The sequence below is a fragment of the Lichenostomus cassidix genome, chromosome 7, assembly GCF_008360975.1.
Source record: "Lichenostomus cassidix isolate B80296 chromosome 7, HeHo_3.0, whole genome shotgun sequence".
Classification (NCBI taxonomy): Eukaryota; Metazoa; Chordata; class Aves; order Passeriformes; family Meliphagidae; genus Lichenostomus; species Lichenostomus cassidix.
Window position 1 is genome coordinate 14,160,046 of NC_139488.1, and position 18,504 is coordinate 14,178,549.

At 41.1% G+C, this 18,504-nt stretch overlaps 1 protein-coding gene across 1 annotated transcript in view; it reads right to left on the reverse strand.

Moving 5' to 3' along the window:
* The window catches only part of ITGA4 (integrin subunit alpha 4), a 34,535-nt gene extending 17,556 nt beyond the window's left edge, over positions 1 to 16,979 (reverse strand). The window contains exons 1-13 of the mRNA XM_085066317.1: positions 16,728 to 16,979; positions 16,522 to 16,643; positions 9,624 to 9,730; positions 9,400 to 9,529; positions 8,031 to 8,098; positions 7,263 to 7,392; positions 4,144 to 4,229; positions 3,753 to 3,812; positions 3,522 to 3,659; positions 2,742 to 2,853; positions 1,073 to 1,167; positions 607 to 697; positions 46 to 91 (exon numbers count right to left, since the gene is read on the reverse strand). Of these exons, the coding sequence (XP_084922443.1) occupies positions 46 to 91; positions 607 to 697; positions 1,073 to 1,167; positions 2,742 to 2,853; positions 3,522 to 3,659; positions 3,753 to 3,812; positions 4,144 to 4,229; positions 7,263 to 7,392; positions 8,031 to 8,098; positions 9,400 to 9,529; positions 9,624 to 9,730; positions 16,522 to 16,643; positions 16,728 to 16,912 (1,370 nt within the window). The 5' untranslated portion in view covers positions 16,913 to 16,979. The remainder of the gene's footprint in view (positions 1 to 45; positions 92 to 606; positions 698 to 1,072; positions 1,168 to 2,741; positions 2,854 to 3,521; positions 3,660 to 3,752; positions 3,813 to 4,143; positions 4,230 to 7,262; positions 7,393 to 8,030; positions 8,099 to 9,399; positions 9,530 to 9,623; positions 9,731 to 16,521; positions 16,644 to 16,727) is intronic.
* Positions 16,980 to 18,504: the final 1,525 nt, after the last annotated feature.

Sequence of the window (18,504 nt, forward strand, 5' to 3'; positions counted from 1 at the left end):
TTAAATTGTATGGTCTTCAAAAGCACTGAAACGCAGCAATCTCACCTCAGCACCACAGCAGAATCAGAGAAAAATGCACCAACTGCTACATCTGCACCAAAAAAAAAAAAAAAAAAAAAATCAATAAGCATAATTTGTCAACAGGAATTATTTCTCAGGTACAAGTATTGTTCACTCAGACTGAGAGTCAAGGCGCCCATGACTCGTGTCAAAATCCAGGCTCTGGGAAGGTCAGCAATTTATTTTGGTTAGCACACTGCTCTGGACAGCCAGCATGCTTCCAGCACCCAAACCAGCTCATTGTGACATCAGCAGATGAGATGGCTGCTTTAAAAATATAAATCACATTTTTCTTCCTCTTGTGCACTATGATCTTACTATTACATTGTTCCCAGTCCTTAGGTAATAGTTAGCTGACCGTGAAAACTGACTGCTTGGCCTCAGCTTTACCTCTTCTGTTTTCTTCCCAAAATACGAGATGTGACATGTCTCAGATATGATAACAGATACTGCTTCTGTTAAAAGTATCAAGTTTCACAGTAGGGTTGTACCCTATGAGTCCCTACTCTTTTAAAAATGAAAAATAAACAAAATTGTTTAATTTACCTTGATAACCATTGTTATCTGCATCAATGCCACTTGATATTGACTGTCCAAACATGCTTAAAGAATTACTGACTTCTTGTCCTTGTATTCTCTGAGGAGAAAAATGTGAAAGAGAAAAGTGTTCTTGGAAAGCTAATCTCTGAGTTACAATTTCCAGTGAAAAAAGTTAGCACAACAATCCTGCTGCTGAATGCAGTTACGGGCTTAGAGCTGAAAGTATACCTCTGAAAGTAATATTCCTCAATTACTGTAAATGCTAAATCCCATAAGCTCTGTCTACAGCCCCCAAAACAATTTATTTCTCTCTTACAGGTTATATTATGACTGGAAATCACAGACCACATAGAAATTTTCTGAAGTCTTTTAAAATACTTCAGATGGTTAGAGTGGTAAACGAAGGGAAAACCCTCTCAGATTTAAACTTAGGGTTCTTCTTGATTGGGAATTTTTCATTGAAAAAGCATACCTGTGAAAATGATGGTGTTATTCCATCTTTCCTGCCATTGTATATATAAATAGCCCCTTTCAGATTATCTTCTTGTGGAGCCCCAATTGCCACATCTGTGGAAAAACAATTTAGCAATGATCAGTTGGCTAGGAAAGAGGAACAGTTAAAGAAATGCAGATCATGATGCATCAATGCCAGACCAGATTTACTTGCCTGAATTCAAAGGCAGTGTTGAACATAGATATAAAGCAAAAAGAAACAATATAGACCAGCTCAGTAACCTGATTCTACCTTAATTACTATGTATGGAAAACAACCATCACATACAGCCATTTTGTTAAAGACAAAGTCTATTTCTAGCAATACTAATTTTGACCCTTAAGAGGTTAAAAGGTTACCAACAAAATAGCCAAAATTATCACGGTCTTTAAAAAAAGACAGAAAAAAGCCTTGTATTCATGGAACAGTGATGGCTTTCCTGCTATTCCCACATGGATTAAGTCACTGAAACACAAGTGCCCTTATTACAATGCCCAAAATGAACCATTTATTTTCTTGTGAAAGGAAATGAAGGTTGGTACAAAGGGATACGTTTAATGCCTAGATGACTTAATCCCAGTGGGGTGTAGCAACTCACAACAAATTGAACGAACCTACCTACTCACCAATCCACCCTCACCAGCCCTTACCAAAAACTCCCGTGGTTCAAATAGCCAGAGGTTGTAAACCAAACAGTGGAGGGGAGGGGGGGGGAGATGAATTACACCATCTTGAAAGTCACTATTAATAACTGTGAACTTGCATTTACAAATAAGCAAAAACTGAACTACCTGCAAATCAGGAATACTTCATGCTGTACCAAACCAAAATCACAAGAAAAGCAAAGGCTCTGACTATTCGGTCTTACTGAACAATTCTCTGATTGAATCCACATTGACTGAATCCATGCTGTGGTGACTAAACCACACAAAACACATTATGTGTCTCTGCTGGTGAGATGAAAATGGTACAGTCAAGTTGTGCCTATTAAAATTATACACACGTTGTTGAGGTCAGATTCTACACCTAAACGCACCCCTTTATCTTCACAGGGCTGACATTCATGGTTTAGATCGTTGAAAAAGTTGACTCTGCTCTGCTTTTTAATTACTATACAAAAATGAAAAATGTTTTATATTACCCAATTTCTCTTTGCATTTTCTTTCCAGCCTTTTTCTTAAAGAAATTTTTCTCCCTACTGCCACTCAATATTTACATCCACTTTTTATTTCAATATTTCCACAGTGGTCTCCCAACTTGGAGGTTGTTTTCAATATCCGCAAATATTTAGTATTTCTTACTGGTGACACAGATTTTGACTCAATTTTTATTCTTGATTGTTACCAAACTGCCAAGTTGTTCCCCAACATTTGTCTCAGATATCTGAAGCAGGAGTAGTGATTCCATTTAAGATCCAGCACCAAAAGTTACAGACTATGTTATCACTTTATGCTCATGCTCCTTATTAGACAGAACTAAATCCCTTGGTGTTTCACATCAATGACTGCGAAGCAGCCCTATTTCAAGTCGGGAAAGGAAAGTCAAGTCCCAAAGCAAAAGAATTCTCAGACTTCCATAATCCTCCTGTTAATGATGACATTACACTGATCAGAGAATTTAACCCAGCAGGTTTTCTTTGTATTCTTACCTTCAAAGCCATCATTATCTATGTCTCCTAGATTGGCTATGGATTCTCCAAACCTTGCTGCGTATGAGTCACTCCCGCTGAGCTCTAAGTTCAGTTCTACCATCTTTGCTTCCTGAAGGAAAACAGAGCCAACGGCACATTAACAGATCATCTTCCAGGTGGAATATTAGTCAAAGTGTTAAAACTGCCTTGGATAGCAATATATAATCCTACCAAACTCCTTGGTGTAGAAGCAAGCATTTTCAAACATATTTTATGGTGTTTAGTGTAAGAATAAAGCGATTACACTTCCACTTCTGAACCTTAGAAAGAATAAAAAGAAGCTAATTCTAATGCATGATCTGCCCAGTCACTCTGTCTGCCAAACTGAGGAGTACCAGTCTCTTTCCTGACTGGTACCAGTAACTACATGCACATTTTTCATTCCTTGTTTGTTTCTGAAGTGCTTAAGAAGTTGTTCTTCACATGGCAGCTCAGTGGGAAGCACAGAAGTGGAGGAGATCTTGGAAAGGAGCTGCAGTGGCAGGCTGTCACCATCTACAGCTCCCAGGAACCTAACCCAGTGTGTCTTCAGCTCTAACTCTGGTGTAACTGTGTCAGAGCTGACACTGCAGCCTTTGGGGGTGTGCTGCACACTCCTGCTGGGGTACTCATCACACTTCTGCTGTTGCTTTTCCCAAAACCTGAAACATTGGACAAGAAGAGAGGAAAACTCTCCCTTCTTAGCCTGTTAAACTAGAACGGCTGTGTTGCCATCTATTTTTAAGAGAAAATACTTACAGAACCTGAATTAATATATACATAAACTCTTCCCTCTTCTCTGATGGTACTGTACATCGGAGCACCAACTAGTAAGTCTGAGAAGCCATCTGAATTCAGGTCCACAGCACAAACTGCAGCTCCAAAGTAAGAACCAAGCTGTGTGCAGACAAGAAATCATTACTATTTTTGAATTTTGATGAAGATGTGCTAGAAGTTAAAAGGTACAGAAAAGTAGTATGAAATATTTACCTTTTTACCCCTTAGTTCAAATAGAATATTTAGCTGCTTCTCAATGCTAAAAATATATGCCTGAAATGAAAAGAAAATATAAGTGGAATTTAGCAAACTGTAATCTGAAATATTTCCCAGGCTTTCTCTACAGCATGTGCTAGAGCATCAGCAAACCAATGCACAATATCACAAAGTACTGCTATCTCCTATTTCCTATCTGCACCTTTGTTCAACACCACAGTTCACATCAGTGTTATGTACACTGTCTACCCTAATTCCTCCTTCAACTTTTCCCCCGATGAGAAGTCATACCTGATGCTTGTCTTTAATATATTAATCTAAATTGGAAGATCACAGGTGTTTTTGTGGGGTTATAGTCTTCAAACCAATATTATAGACAATCTCTTACTTTACCAGTCTGCTCCTGTTGGGGAGCCCCTCCAATTACTTCTATGCTGGCTGGTGTCAGAAAATGTCCAGCTCCAACAGAATATCCTGCAAATTAGAAATGCACTATTGAATACTGGAAATGCAACATAAAGAAAAAAGGATGGCATTGTGCCATATAAAAGCTGTCAACACCATAAATTATCGTCAGTCTGACATTCAGATCTCATACAAGTCAGCAGTGAAAATAGAATAGAAAGTTTTTGAAGTGTTGGTAAAAGGTCAATGCAAACTGTAAGTTCCATCAAGCAGGAAAAAGTGTCAGAAACACTAATTTCTTTCCAAGAACTCAATTACCTGCCATACTTCAAAAGCCAGTAAAATAAATTGCAAAACACCTTCTGTTAATGCATATTCTGCAATTGTCCAATGAGTCCATATTATTAATACAAATAAAAATGATCAAAAGTACATGCACTGCAATGTGGAAATACTTGATTCAATTGTTACTCTTTGACAGTTGTAGCTAGACTGAAGAAAAATTGAATGTGGTGCTCCTTCTATGCAAATACACACACAGAGCACCATGGACACACACATGAAAATGTCAGGAAAAAATTGCAAAAGGCCGATTATGTAATAAGAAAACACTACATCAACTTTTGTAAATTATTCTACATTACAAAGCATTTCTGTATATGAAGATAGTTCATATTTTGGTGCAGACATCCAGACACAGAATTGCAAAATAAAGGCTAACACCTTAATCTGTAATTGCACAAGTCATTACTCTTTCCAGAAAAATTACAGCTAAGCTGAAACAGGGAAGACAGACAACATATTCTGCTACTCTTGCATTTACTGAATGACTGCCGATGTTCCCAGCATGCAGAGAAAATGGACAAATCATCTGGGAATCATCTTGGATAGATGGGAACAAGCCTTGAATCTTTCATCTGTGAAGACAACTGCCTAGAATTCAAATTCTCATTAAGCCACCCTTTCCATATTTTAAGCTAAAAGAGATGAACAGGGCAATTTATCACTTAAAGGTCAACACCTAGTTTTTTTATTTACTCAACAAAAAATTAAGAATGAACCTTAATTTACCTCCTCTGACATTTATTTTCTAGTTATTTTGGTTTTGCTAAAGTGTAAACGTTGCTAATTCTTAAGAACTTGGAAAAAAAAGCCAAACAAAAAAAATACAGTAATCACATAGTACTAATTTTTATTTAATAGTATTAAAATGTTTGGCAGGGGGAGGGGAAATCACATAACTGACCCTTTAAATTTAAAGGCACAGATAAATTTTTTTTCCAACTCCATAGGTCTCTCTTCTTTACCATTACTAGAATTTTTCAGTTTTTTGAAATGTTATTTATTACTCTCCAAGATACTCTGAAGTAGTCAAGAAAATGTTACCTAGAGTTAGTTATTACTGACATCTTTCTAACTTCCTTCTTTCTTTCAGCTGTCTGGTACATGAACAGCTTTGTTTCTTCCAACTTATGGAAAATGCTACAATACTTTTGCACTTCCTGCAGTCTCTAGTTTCTTAATTATTATTCTTTAACAGATTAATGAAAAATGTAAATAAAGATGCCAACTTCTTGGCCCCTGTCAGAAGAAGGATAGAGGAAGTAGATTATTGTATCACATGCTTGAATTACACTCTGGTCACAATATACTTCCACCACTTGGCAGGGACATTTTTATGCATTACTTAAGGGAGAAACAAACTCAGACTTGTAAAAAAAATTGGTAACAGAATTAACCCTGAATGGATTCTTGCCTTCAATAATTACTAAGATGGGACAGAAGCTGAGAGAGGTAAAAAAACTGACTTTTAAATTCCTTCAACCACACTGTGTATTACTGAGAGGGAAGGAAGCAGAGGTTTAAGCAGCATGAAAAAAATGCAAAATTTATGGTTTATCACAGTTGCTACCGTAGAGACACACAGATAAGCTAATGGTCCCTTTCTCGCAGAAGGGCAAGTTTAGAAGACATATGGCTTTGCTGAGCCAACGTGCACATGATGTTTGTGATGCAAACATCAGCTGATTTCAGGTCCTGGATGGCCAAGGAAACTAAGAGACCACATATGTGTGGAATAGCCTTCCCTACATCTCCCCAGCACAGCCCTTATGCAGGATTTTACCCATTTGCCTATATCTGGCTTCTGGCTGTCAATGATTTGACTCATTCACTGCAGAAATCGCCATTCTTTTCCTTGTAGAAGCAGAAATCTGCAATGAACTTTTTTTCCCCAGACAGGTGCAGTAGTTTTTCTGCTGATTGGAAAGCTCATTGGAAAACTTTAGCATTCTCTAAAGTTTTTCTTTTGCCCTGTGAAAGATTAGAAGTGCTACTGGTTGACCCTAGGGATCTGCGTGTCTGACCACCTTTTCCCACCCAGCCTCTCTTTCGCGTGACTTTCTCACAAAGATACTGTGGCCTTTACAGGCTTAGAAATGAATTCTGAAGTGTTAGTCACTTTATGTTTCACAATATCTATTTCATAACACATGCCAACTTCCTATTGTCACAGGAGTGGAATCAGAAACAGGAAATGTTTATCCAGACTAACCGGAACTCTGAATGGGAAAATGCAAAAACCAATGGTCACAAGCAAAAATATTCTTGCTCAGAAATTCAGGAAGGACAGATGAGCTTTTCTTAGGGTGTAGTGAGAAGACTGAAGCTGATATTTTTTGTCATAAACCTTTCCAAACTGTGGCACTAAATGCAGCTAGTTACTTGGATACAGGTACATGAGTAGGAACTTCATGGCCTTGTTTATTATTGTCTTTTTATGTGAAAGCTCTTGGCAGCATTTCAGGCTTAAGAGTGAAGTGCAAACCATTGCTAATCAGAACCATCTCTACCTTCTAAATCAGGAAATTATTAAAACAGTGAAGAGATAAGAATAGAAATCTAATGTTCAAGAAGCTTCCTCATAACAAAAGCAGAGAAGAAACCTTACAATGAAATAATATTTAACAAAATCAGAACACATCTTTAGAACTGTAGCTTCTGGGATTAACAGTGAAAACACTAAAAACTACTGTGCACTCACCCCAAGACCAGCTATTTATTTAGTTTGTACTTTAGAAAAGTATTAAATATTTTATTTACCTAGATAACTGCCAAATTTCACTTGGTTATTTGAATCTGTGTAAGCATGGATTGTATTCACAGTCGTATTGTATACAAAAACAGAACCAGTCCAATAAAATGATCCAGGGGCTCCCATTATAATTAAGTCCTGAAAGAAAAGTAAAACAAAGCCATGTTATTCACACTGAAATATTTATGAAAATAAGCAAAACAAGTAAAATGCTTTTCCTTAGATCTCCTGTGAATTCTGTGAAATACTAGAGATGCATCTGCCTCAGCACTGGGGTTAACCACTAGATCACAGATAATATTTTCCTGACCTGTAAAAATATGGTTATTAAAAGCTTTTAACTGCAACAACAAAATAGAGCAACAAACAGGATAGTCTCTTCTCAAAAGAGGTTTTTAGAAATTACAGTCTTAGGGTGGAATGGAGATTAAATAATATAGAATATTACTCTGTAAAGCAAGAAGGTAAGCATTATTGTAACATCAAACAGATTAAAGAGAAAAATAAAATTCCATCCTCTGCTATATTCATGCCCTTTCTTCTGATAAAAGTAACTTTGGATTTAGTAAGGTGTAAAAGTATTCTTGGATAAAAGGTAAAGGGCTTAGTTGGGAATTATGCGAGTCTTAGCCAGATTCAATTAAAAAATTCGAAAAGTGATTTTTCCCTCCCACAATAAAAAGTGTTGATGTTTGCATTTACATATACTCTTCTGTGCGCGTACACATATAAATAAATATATAAAGAGAGAGAGGGTTGGTATCTTTAATACATACCTCAATGTAAAAACTAGATATTCCAGCTTGGCACGACCCATGGTTTTCTCCAAACTTACGCGCATGTTCTGGGAATGGGGAAGAAATATTGAAAAGGATGAGAAGCCTATGGTTCCAGAGTTTTGGTACCAGGCCTTCAATATAAGGTGAGACAACTTAGGGAAAAAAAGAACAGCCCCCTCCAAAAAAATTGGTTTTCAGTTCTGAATTAAAACTAAAACCAGGTGCAATTCTAACCTTTAGGTGCAATATAGTACTGTAACAAACTCAAAACACTATGTATCACTTTATCACACCTGCCTTTGAAATATTGTGAGTTTAAAGGCTATACTTTTCTTTCAGAATTGTTCCACGAATGAAACAGCATAAATACTTTCAGCACACATCTGGATACTCTTCCACTCTGTAATTCAGGCATATTTTGACTGACAGCCTTATGTATCCTCATAGAACTTGCCCTGTGCTCCACTGGTGCCATGAAGGGTTTGTGTTATGGTGCTCTTAGACATATTGCTTTCATCCTCAGCAATCCAATACACTCTCCCAGCTCTGTTTTCCTGCAGTTCTTTGCCAACTGCCTCCAATCAGGGTTCCCTTCATTCCATACGTAGATTTGTACACTTAAAGCCTCCAAAGATAAAAGCATGATTTCACCAACGCTCGTAACAGTCTCTAAAGCCAGCTGTGGGACATTTGATGGCATTACTCTGTCTGCACAGAAAGGCCAGATTGTCAGCTGATCCTTGCACTGGCAAGGCACAGGGGCACAAGATCATTGTCCTGGGTGTGTGGTAGGTAAGAACAGGAAAGCATGGATAGACTCATTTGATAGCTTCCGCTCTTGATGTTTATTCTGCTCCTGAAGTTCTTTGAGGAAGGACCTCTGAAGGCCTCGTGCCACAGCTCCAGCCTTGGCCAAAGGCAAGTAAGGGAGCAGGACACGCACTGTGACAGGCACCACAGCATGTCTGTATCAGAGGCTAAGGAGCAGATGGCAATGATCACATGCAGGTATTTCTGCTGCTCTGCTGTGCAACTGCAGAGCAGAGCAAGCACATGACAAGAGTAAAAGAAATGAGTATGTCCTCTACTGGCCTGTTTTAGAGAAGCACATATCCTTCAGCAATCCAGTCCAAGAAAAACTATTCTGATGCCTTGTTTCAATTACTTTTTTGCCTTTTGAAAGCAATTTTTCTTTGAAGTGGTAACCATCTTTACATCACAAACTGTGCTCATCTCATCAGCACTCAGCCTCCAAACCTTCGTCTGCAGAATACCTGCCCAGAGCAACACAAGCCCTTCACAAACTCCACACCGTGCCATTACGTATCTCACCCTTCCCCCAACAGGACTCAAGCATTCTGCTTACTTTGATAGCACGGGCGTATTCCTCTGCTCAGATCAGTTCGAAAATCAGGAGGGATGGCAAAACAAATACCAAGTGGCTGTTTGTGTTCATTTTTCATGTAAAAGATATTTTTCCATCTATGTCCACAAGCCTATGAATATAAAACAAACACAACATTTGACATGGAAGCATAAGAAAGGTAGATGCAGTCTGACAGACATGCAGATCCAGTGGTTAATACATACAATGATAGATCCACTCTCTTTTGGTTGTCTCGACAAGCTGACACCCAGCCACTGATTATCACGCTCTTCCAAACAAGTCGTCCCACAGTAGTCTCCACTGGGGTTGCCTAGGAGACAAAGACCAATGCTCTGAATAGAGGGACAAGGTGAAGAAAAATGTGGTGGGTAACAGGAGCACCCAAAAACTCTGTGAGGACACTGCAGTAATTTGGGTTGGCAGATCTGACCTCTGTCTCACACAGGTCATGTAGACTTTCTGCTTTCTTCTTGAGCAAAGGTATGATTGTGCACAGCCAACGGGAGCATATTGGCTCTGAATGTGTTACGCTGGCAGTGAGGACCAGCATCTCCATCATTACTAAGGTAGAAGGTGACATTACACTCAGTTTTGGAGAAGGGCTGTCTCTGTAAATATTCTTCAGCCTAGAAGTTTGTAAGAAACACAACTAATACCTGTGAATGCCACCTAAACTCCAGCCTAAAGCAAACATCTCTCCAACTATGTATCTATTGGCAGCAGACCTTAAAACAATCTCCATTGCAAATGGTTATCAAATAAGGGTTACATACCTGCAATCTCTTCTGGGGATGTCAGATCATGACCTATGCATGTCCTGCATGTTCCTTTCACTATTGCCATTATTCAGCAGCAGCTCTCAGTGTTTGTTTTTAAGGAGAGTTATTTTTTAAAACCTCCTCAAGACATTGAAATTTCTTCTAACCCCCACACACCAAAAGGCTACAGCATTGCCAAGCTAGCAAAGATCTGCTCTCTTCTGGAAAGCAGTAGTGGTCCCCAGGGTAAGGAGAAGCTACACGTTTATTCTAAGTTACATAAAGCAAGATTTTCATTTTTAAGAGGTTTGCATGAATGAGCATTAATTAAATTATTGAATCAGTATTTTATATGCATCAGCATGACAGTTTATGAAAACATTTCTTATAAAATAAGGGAACACATTATGTCATTTGAACTAACTCTTTTGCACAATTTTTCAGACTTCCCCAGGCTGAGTACAGTTATAGGTGAACCCAAAATGTTTGAGGTTTAAGGGTTAGTTCAGTTACCCAGAAAAGGAAACCAGTACAGACCACAGAGTACAAATGCTGGTGGGACATTAGTTGCATGGAAAAAAAACCCATAAATCACACCCCCACCTTCTCACCTCCTCCCCGCTACCAGAAAAGGGCAACACTTAACCCACCAAACAAAACCTCAGTGCTGACAGCATAACTAAAATTTTTTACTGTCCAATGCATTAGAAAGTTTAAATGAATACAACTTAATTTAGTGGATTTGTTGATTTTGTTTTAGAGGACATACAACTCCAAAACAGTAAGTATGAAAACAGAATAAAGGGATACATCTAGTCTGTTCAATAGCCAGTAGAAAGCTGACTGACTGTAGGCTTTGCAACACATATTCTCACAGCCAACATTGACTTAAATGATTTCATAACTAGAATGGCATGGGCTTTTTGATAAAAAAATATGAGGTTAATGGAATTCAGATAACTCTTCATCATATGGAAAGAAAACATTAGATGCATTTTTAGGAATAAGACCTTGTTTCAGAGCTTGTTTCATACTGCTTCGTGACAGGCTATTTGTCTGAAGAAATTGCTGGAGACTTGACATTTTCTACTTCCACCCTACCTCTCCATGTTTTTCCCCAAACATCATGCTTTTTCCCTACTCTGATGGAGAGATCAGCATAGTGCTGCCCAGAACCCTTCACAATACTGCAGAAAGAATGATGTCCCCTGTGCACCACATCTGCACTCTGCCTCCTTCCAGAAACAACTCTTCACAGGGTCAAGAGGCACCTGACCCTCCTTCATCTCTTCTTTACTACTTCCTCCCCCATGTGCCTTTCCCTAAGACATCAAGGAAACAATATGCAAAACCCAAGTAAACAGGAAATGACCTTAGCACTCACAATAACATCAAATTCAATTGTCTTTGAGCCAAGAGATTTTATATTACTGTAATTTAGTAAATCCTGTAGGTCACCTGGGGAATAGTAATAAACAACATGTGAGCTCTTCTTCCAAGACAAGCACAACTAAAGTGCATTACTTAAATCTACTAAAAAGTTGATTTTTCTGCAGCTTCTCTATTACTGAGGATTAAATTACAAGATTCCAAATTATCCTATCGGCTAATGTCAGAGATATGAACTCGCATGTACTGCATATATACCACTTTCCAGAAACAAGTTTGGAATTTAGTTTTGGAATTGAATTTTGGAGTTATGTCATGGAAAACTTCTCACTTCCTAAGGGAGACATTTCCATAGTTTGCATGAATTATAGATGATATTAATCTGAATGAAATCTCCTCAGAAAACAAAACTCCATATACGCTCACGTGTAAGAATACTTTAAACTGCAAAAGGCACTTCTGGCAACTCCCTTCTATCAATATGTTCCATCCTCTTAAACAATGACTTACCTGGGACTTGCTTTTATATGGATTTGGAGGAAATGGAAGTAGTAGAGAAGACCAGGACAATAAATTTAAATCCCAAGAGGCTGAGACTTTTTATCAGTAAATCAAATAAAACCAGACAATGCTGATGTGAGAAATAAGTTTGGCTTGTCTCAGTGTTTCATTCCTGTGCCTATTTGAGAGGTTTGTAACAAGAAAGAGCACTACCATTCCTTGACACTCATTGGATTGTATTCCCCTTTTCCTTTGCTCCAGCATACATTGATTCAGGATTACTGTGGCCCTCTGCTGACCTGATGCCTTATGTTTCCTCTCTTTCTCTGATTGGCAAGTATTCAACCACCTTGAAAATTACAGACCTTTGTGGGAGAGAGAAGGGAGAGCCTGACATCCCAGACACTATGATGAGTCCCTGCTCAGGGTATGACATTATAAAAGCTTTATCAAATGAGAAAATGCAGTATTCTGCACAAGCAACAGAGCAGCACTGCAAAAGCTCAAGAGGACACGGCAGCTTGGTTGCCTCAGGGAAAAGGAGCACGTGCTGTCATAAAGTCACTGAGAAATAAGTAATTGCCCATGCCTGTGTACATTACACAGCTGGAAGATACACTTCTGCTATAATCCCTGCTGAACACACCCACAGAAACAATGGAACTGCATATAAATAAGGTCACAACTTATAAAGCCACTTCTGGTTTTGGCCTCAAGGATTATAATGCAGATGTTTGCAATGTCATCTGAGAAACCAGTTTTATAGAACTTGCTCCAGTGTTTTCCATGCCCAACAACCTCTCATGCTCCATTTTATCCTCCCGTAACTCCTCTGGTCCTATTGCTAACTGATGAGAACTATGAAGTTTACTTAGAAGGCAATAAGACTTCTGATAAACTGCTCCTAGATGTCAGGGCCTCATCAGTCTTTTTTTTACTCACCCAAGAAATATTTTCTTTTTTCACAGATCTAATAGGTTTCATCCCTCTTACAACCCTCAAACAACTTCTACCAAAACACTTTTAAGTGACATCTGTTTCCATACTTCTGTAACAGACCTAGGTCCAGAAGGTCCCATGTTCCTAGGAATAGCATGGCTATTTGAAAGAGATCACTTGCCGGGTATAAGCAATGCAAGGGAGTTAAAAAAGCGAAACTACCAAAGTCAAAGTTGAACAGGTCTGCCTTTTGGGGGAAACCATGAAGTGCTCACTTTTCCATTGTAATGATTCAGCTGGGGGAGCTAGAGGGCAATTTGTTCACAGGTTAATTGTAGCAGAGACTTAAAGCAAGGAGCAAGACTGAAACTGCAGACAGAACTTTCTGGCCTTACTTTAAACAGCATGCACTGAATTTACTGCATACATTTGTAGTTAAAACTAATTTTTTCTTTAGACTGGAGGGTAATTTGCACAAATTTGTTTTCTATATACTTTAGCCAGTCGATCAGTGTGTTAAAGCTGAGAGTGATGCTGTTGACAAATTTCTGTAACATTGTATAAATCCAAAATTCAATAGGTCAAATTGACATCTGGAGAACTTCATGTAAGTTCCTCTGCAATAAGCTGTGACTACCCCAAACTGATGCGGGCAAAGATTTGACGTTCAAGACTAGAAGATGGGCACTCGGTGCTTTAATGTGAAGCACTGTATTTTGTATTTTTGCCTGAAGTTTGATTACAAGTCTCTACATCTAACATAAGCCATTATTTAAATATATTCCAAATACAAATAAATTTGCAGGCTAGAACATCTGACACCACAAACAGAAGTACTAGAACTAGAAAAGAGACTCTGAAAACTCTTCTATTCATCAATCAGTGAGATATTTAAAAGTGCCAATGAGGGGCTAGGAAGTCAAAGACTTGCTAGTGCATCTCATGGCATTTTTCAGCTCTTAAACCAGCTCAGGGCCCGCAACACCTTGAGCACCATTAAAATTCTGTTAAGTATGTCTGGATGAGTTATCCCAGATACTGTGATGATGGCAGCGTAAGACTATTCCCAGCAGCTCTTTTGCTACTGAGGAAGCATAGAGGAACTTGTGACACATAAAAATACAACAGCAGTTTTGTGTGATCAGAGGCTTCCTAATTGTTCATGAATCCTTCATTACATAGTTATGTCTGTTTCAAGACTACTTTAGAAAAAAGGAGCTACACTTACAAAGTATTTTAAATACTGTGGAGCTAAAATATGAAGTATTTTAACATATTTATGCCTCTAAGTAATTCACATTCATTTATTACAGAAACCCAACATTTGGAAAGCCACTTCTATTGCTTGTTATCACCTCTACTTTTTCATGACTTTTAATTAGAAACTTACCATCTCAAAGATGTTTTTAATAGAAAGAAATGCAAATTCAGTTATTTAAGAGCAGGATAGAAACACTTATTTCTCAATGTGCCTGTTCAGCAGTGTAATATATTGCCACACATTTTTCTAAGGAAATTTCCTATTCTATGAGATCAGAACCCAAAGCTGAATGAGTTAGATGAGAGGTAATTAGGTTCAACTTTGCAATTGCAAGTTCCCTTGTGTATTTCTGTGACCTCAGATACTATCCCACTTCATTTACATCCCATGCACCACAGCTGCCTTTGGCTTCTCCATTGACCTCATTGACCTGCTTTACAATACAGCACTTCTTTTCAGCATCTATTTAACTTCAGAAATACTACAGACAAACCTTAGTGATGCAAAGATGTCATCTAGCAGTGATGGAAGCTTAGAGTTTGCAAAAATCGCATGCAGTGTAGCTGTTTCTTTCTAAATAGGACAGGATAGTAAACTACATTGTGAAACCTGCAGCCTCTAAACCTTCTCTGGGAATGGAAACCATGTTAACTTAAGCCTTTGGAACCACACATACATTTCCATATACCTGTTGCATCATTTCACTTAGAATCCCCTACGCTATTGAGGAAAAAACATGGTATTATTTCTTTAGAGCTTTTGTTTCTCCATTTGCTAAATGAGTAAATTGAGAGGCACTGCAGATACATGCAGTTTTGAAAGAACCTGAAACTTTCAACCCTTACTTTCCTTTCCTTCCCTCACACAGTAAAGCACTATTTTTACCACCAATCCAGGAACAGAGATTTATTGCCTCTTAGCATATGCTATTTTACCACTTTAGCTGGCCTTTTTGACTTTTTGCAGGCCTCCTCTGACAAACAAGCATTTGGGGGAAAAAAAAAAAGCACTCTTTTTTATGAATAACTTTTCAATACATATAGCATTGGAATGAAATTATTCAAAAAATCCATATCAAAACAAAACCAAAAAAACCTACTTGGGCTGGTATAAGTTTAATTGCCATTCTTCCTAGTAGCAACTGCTTGTCTTTTTCTTATGCGATTCCAAGTATAACACCACTGAAGTATCTCACATTTTTATAGCCCATTTAAAAAATATAACTCTTATATCCATTGGTAGCAAAAAAATTGGACAGAACCTGTCAGTTCTAAGTTTTGCACAAAGAAGTAACTGTTTTACCATTTTTTTGTCACAGAATGCTGAGCTCTGCCCTGACAGCCACCAGCTCATGGCGCGCTATTACTTTCAAATACTTTGATAGCCCTTTTCCCGCGCTTGTCCTTATGGGCGGCGTGCTCTTAACGGATGGGATACTCTTGGGCAGAGGGGGGCACAGGAAAAGTTGAGGGAGATTCTCCACATAGCATATAAATAGAGTGAACAGCAGTGTATGCAAGTGGGACAGGAAGTGAGCCCAAAGCAATTCACACATGCTCATGGTGACCCATTGCAAAACCTTCTCCTTTTTAACAAGTATCAATCAACTGGAAGTTGGATAAGTGACACTATGGAGATAGAAGTTAAGTTAGAAGCAGGACCCGTAGAAACTGATTCAGTCAAAACCAGCTTTTTTCCCCTGAAACTCAATTTTTCAACAAATGTGCAAGCAGTGAGAACCCATCAGCAGGACAACTGTGGCTCAGTTACTTTATGGTGGCTTCTACAACGGGAAGGCTTTGCAAAACAAAACGTGTTTTAGGCACATACTTCCACCCTCCCAACCCTGAGCTTATTGCATTCACCCACTGCCCTGAAAGCTGTTCTCCGCAGAGCAGTGGGGAAGTCAGACCGAAATTCTCATGGGGTTTTGACCCGCAGGCTGAAAGGGGCGAGACGGCTGTGGGAACGGGAGCTGCCACACCTAACTTCCCCAAAGCAAGTTTTGGTGCGTGTGTTCCCTCTTGATGCCGCCGTTCCCGTCCTTGGGCAATAGCGCTGATGTCGCTCTGCCCTTTAGCGACAGGCAGAAGGCAGTTTAAGCCACAAGGGCCCAGCACAAGCCAAGGCAGCAGAGCGGAGCCGCGGTGCGCGCAGGGCGGCGGGCAGCGAGCCTCAGTGCCCGGCCAGCGAGCCTCAGTGCCCGGCCACCGCCCGGGGCTCTCCCCGCCCCCGGCCCCACCGCCGACTCACCCAGCTGGAGCTGCTCGCACTCTCCGCTGGAGCTCGTCCCGATCGAGCACCGGAATATGGCCCCGGGGTTGACCACCGAGGAGTTGGCGGGCCAGCTGGCCCGGGGCGCGCCCACCACCAGCCTGCGGGCAGAGAGGAGCGTGAGGAGCCGCGGCCGGGACAAGGCGCGACGGGCCGCGGCGGGGGCGGCCGGGCCGGGGACTCACCAGCGTTCCTCGCCGTGGCGGTGCAGGAGAACCGAGTAGCCGAAGTAGGTGCCGTTGCTGCCGCGGAAGAGCAGCGGGTGCCGCGTGTCCAGGTTGTAGGGCCGCGCCGTCGGCAGGCACTGCCACAGCAGGAGCAGCGGGGCGGCCCAGCCCGCAGCGCCCCGCGCCCTCCCGCAGCTCCGCATGGCTCCAGCCGGCCAGCAGCGCACCGAGCCGGCTCCCGCCTCTCCGTTTGGCGAAAGGGCAGGGCAGCGCCGCGCCCCGCCCTGCCCTGCCCCGCCCTGCCCCGGGTCGCCCTCCCCGCAGCCCGGGCCGGGGGTGTCTCCGCAGAACGGGGGAGCCGCACGGCCCCGCCGCCGCCTCCTCCCGTGCAGCCGCAGCCCTTCTCGCTTCCCCGGCGGCGGGGGTCGGGTTTCTCCCCGCCCCGTCTGCGCCCACGGGGGCTCTGCGGAAGGGACATGGTCCTGGAGCCTCCGTGTCCCCGGGCACAGCACGGCCCCGTGGGGCGCGGCCATCCCGACACCGGCGGGGCAGAGCGGGGTCGGTCCCCCTCGCTTCACCTCGGCACACCTGCCCGGTCGGGCCGGCAAAGTGGAAAGGAGATTCTGCAAACTTGTCCTAAAACCTCCCGCCGAGCGCCAGGCGGGCAGCTGCGCCCAAGCTTAGGACCATGTTCTGAGAAAGGAACAGTGGAGAAGATCGAGATGTCCTTTCAGGGTTGGGAAGAAATCCCGGTACTCCTGTGTTTTAAGCCTTCCCCGCCGTCCCTGTGCTGAGGGGGTCTCCCTTGCTCTCCCCCGTGGGGTATTTGACTCCTGAAACCAGTGCCGCACAGGCAGAGCACGGTCAGCCTGGCCTACCTATGTTGCGCAAGACCGCTGGCTGCTGATGGCTCAGTCCTTTCGCGTGTGATGGAGTGAGAACAACCCCCATCACTTCTTTTACATTTTAGAGTAACTTTTTCACATTCCTCTTCCGTTCATTTGCTGACAAAGTTAGCAGCCGTGCCTCCAGACAGCGTAGGAACAAAGGAAAATGAGCATTGTGCAAGAGATCTGGTATTTAGCAGACCTTGAAAGGGCTCCCTTGATCTTAGTGAGGAGCTTAACTGTGCATGTTTTCAGCAATCAGTCGCTGACTCTTGATTTAGCTCATACTGAGTTGCGTGCATCCTGAAATCAAGACTGTTGCTTCTGTCTACAAACCTTGCCTCATTGATATCCTTTGAATACCAGGGCTTCCCTGTTGCTATAATAATCCCTGTTTATGGATAACCTATGTATAATGGTATTTTGAACCTAAGGAACAAGAACAGAATAACTTCTTCAAAATGAAAACTTTAGTTACAAAGATTACTTCCTGTATCTGGAATAAAATCCAGTATGATTTCAACTATTGAATATTATACACATTAGAAATAACAGTGAGATGGCAGACTATCATCCCCTAATGGAAATTCAGAACATGGCATTTTAAGCTTCTTGGGATAAAATCCCCCTTTCATTTCCAGTCAGTTAGTGGAAATGTGGAAAATTTTACCACTTCTGCAAAATGCTGAGCAACTACCAGAGTGGGGCACTGAGGCAACTCAGAGTGAAACATCTTGTCATCCTGACCACATGCAGATGTGTAGTTTCTGGAATGAGATCAGCATACTGGAAGATCTGACAGTCAGTCAGCCAGTCAGCAGTGTATCTTTTTTTAAGTCCTCATCTCTAGAGCCATCAGAGGGCTTCTCTGGATGACACTGATGTGGAGCAGTGACTGTTTCGTGTAA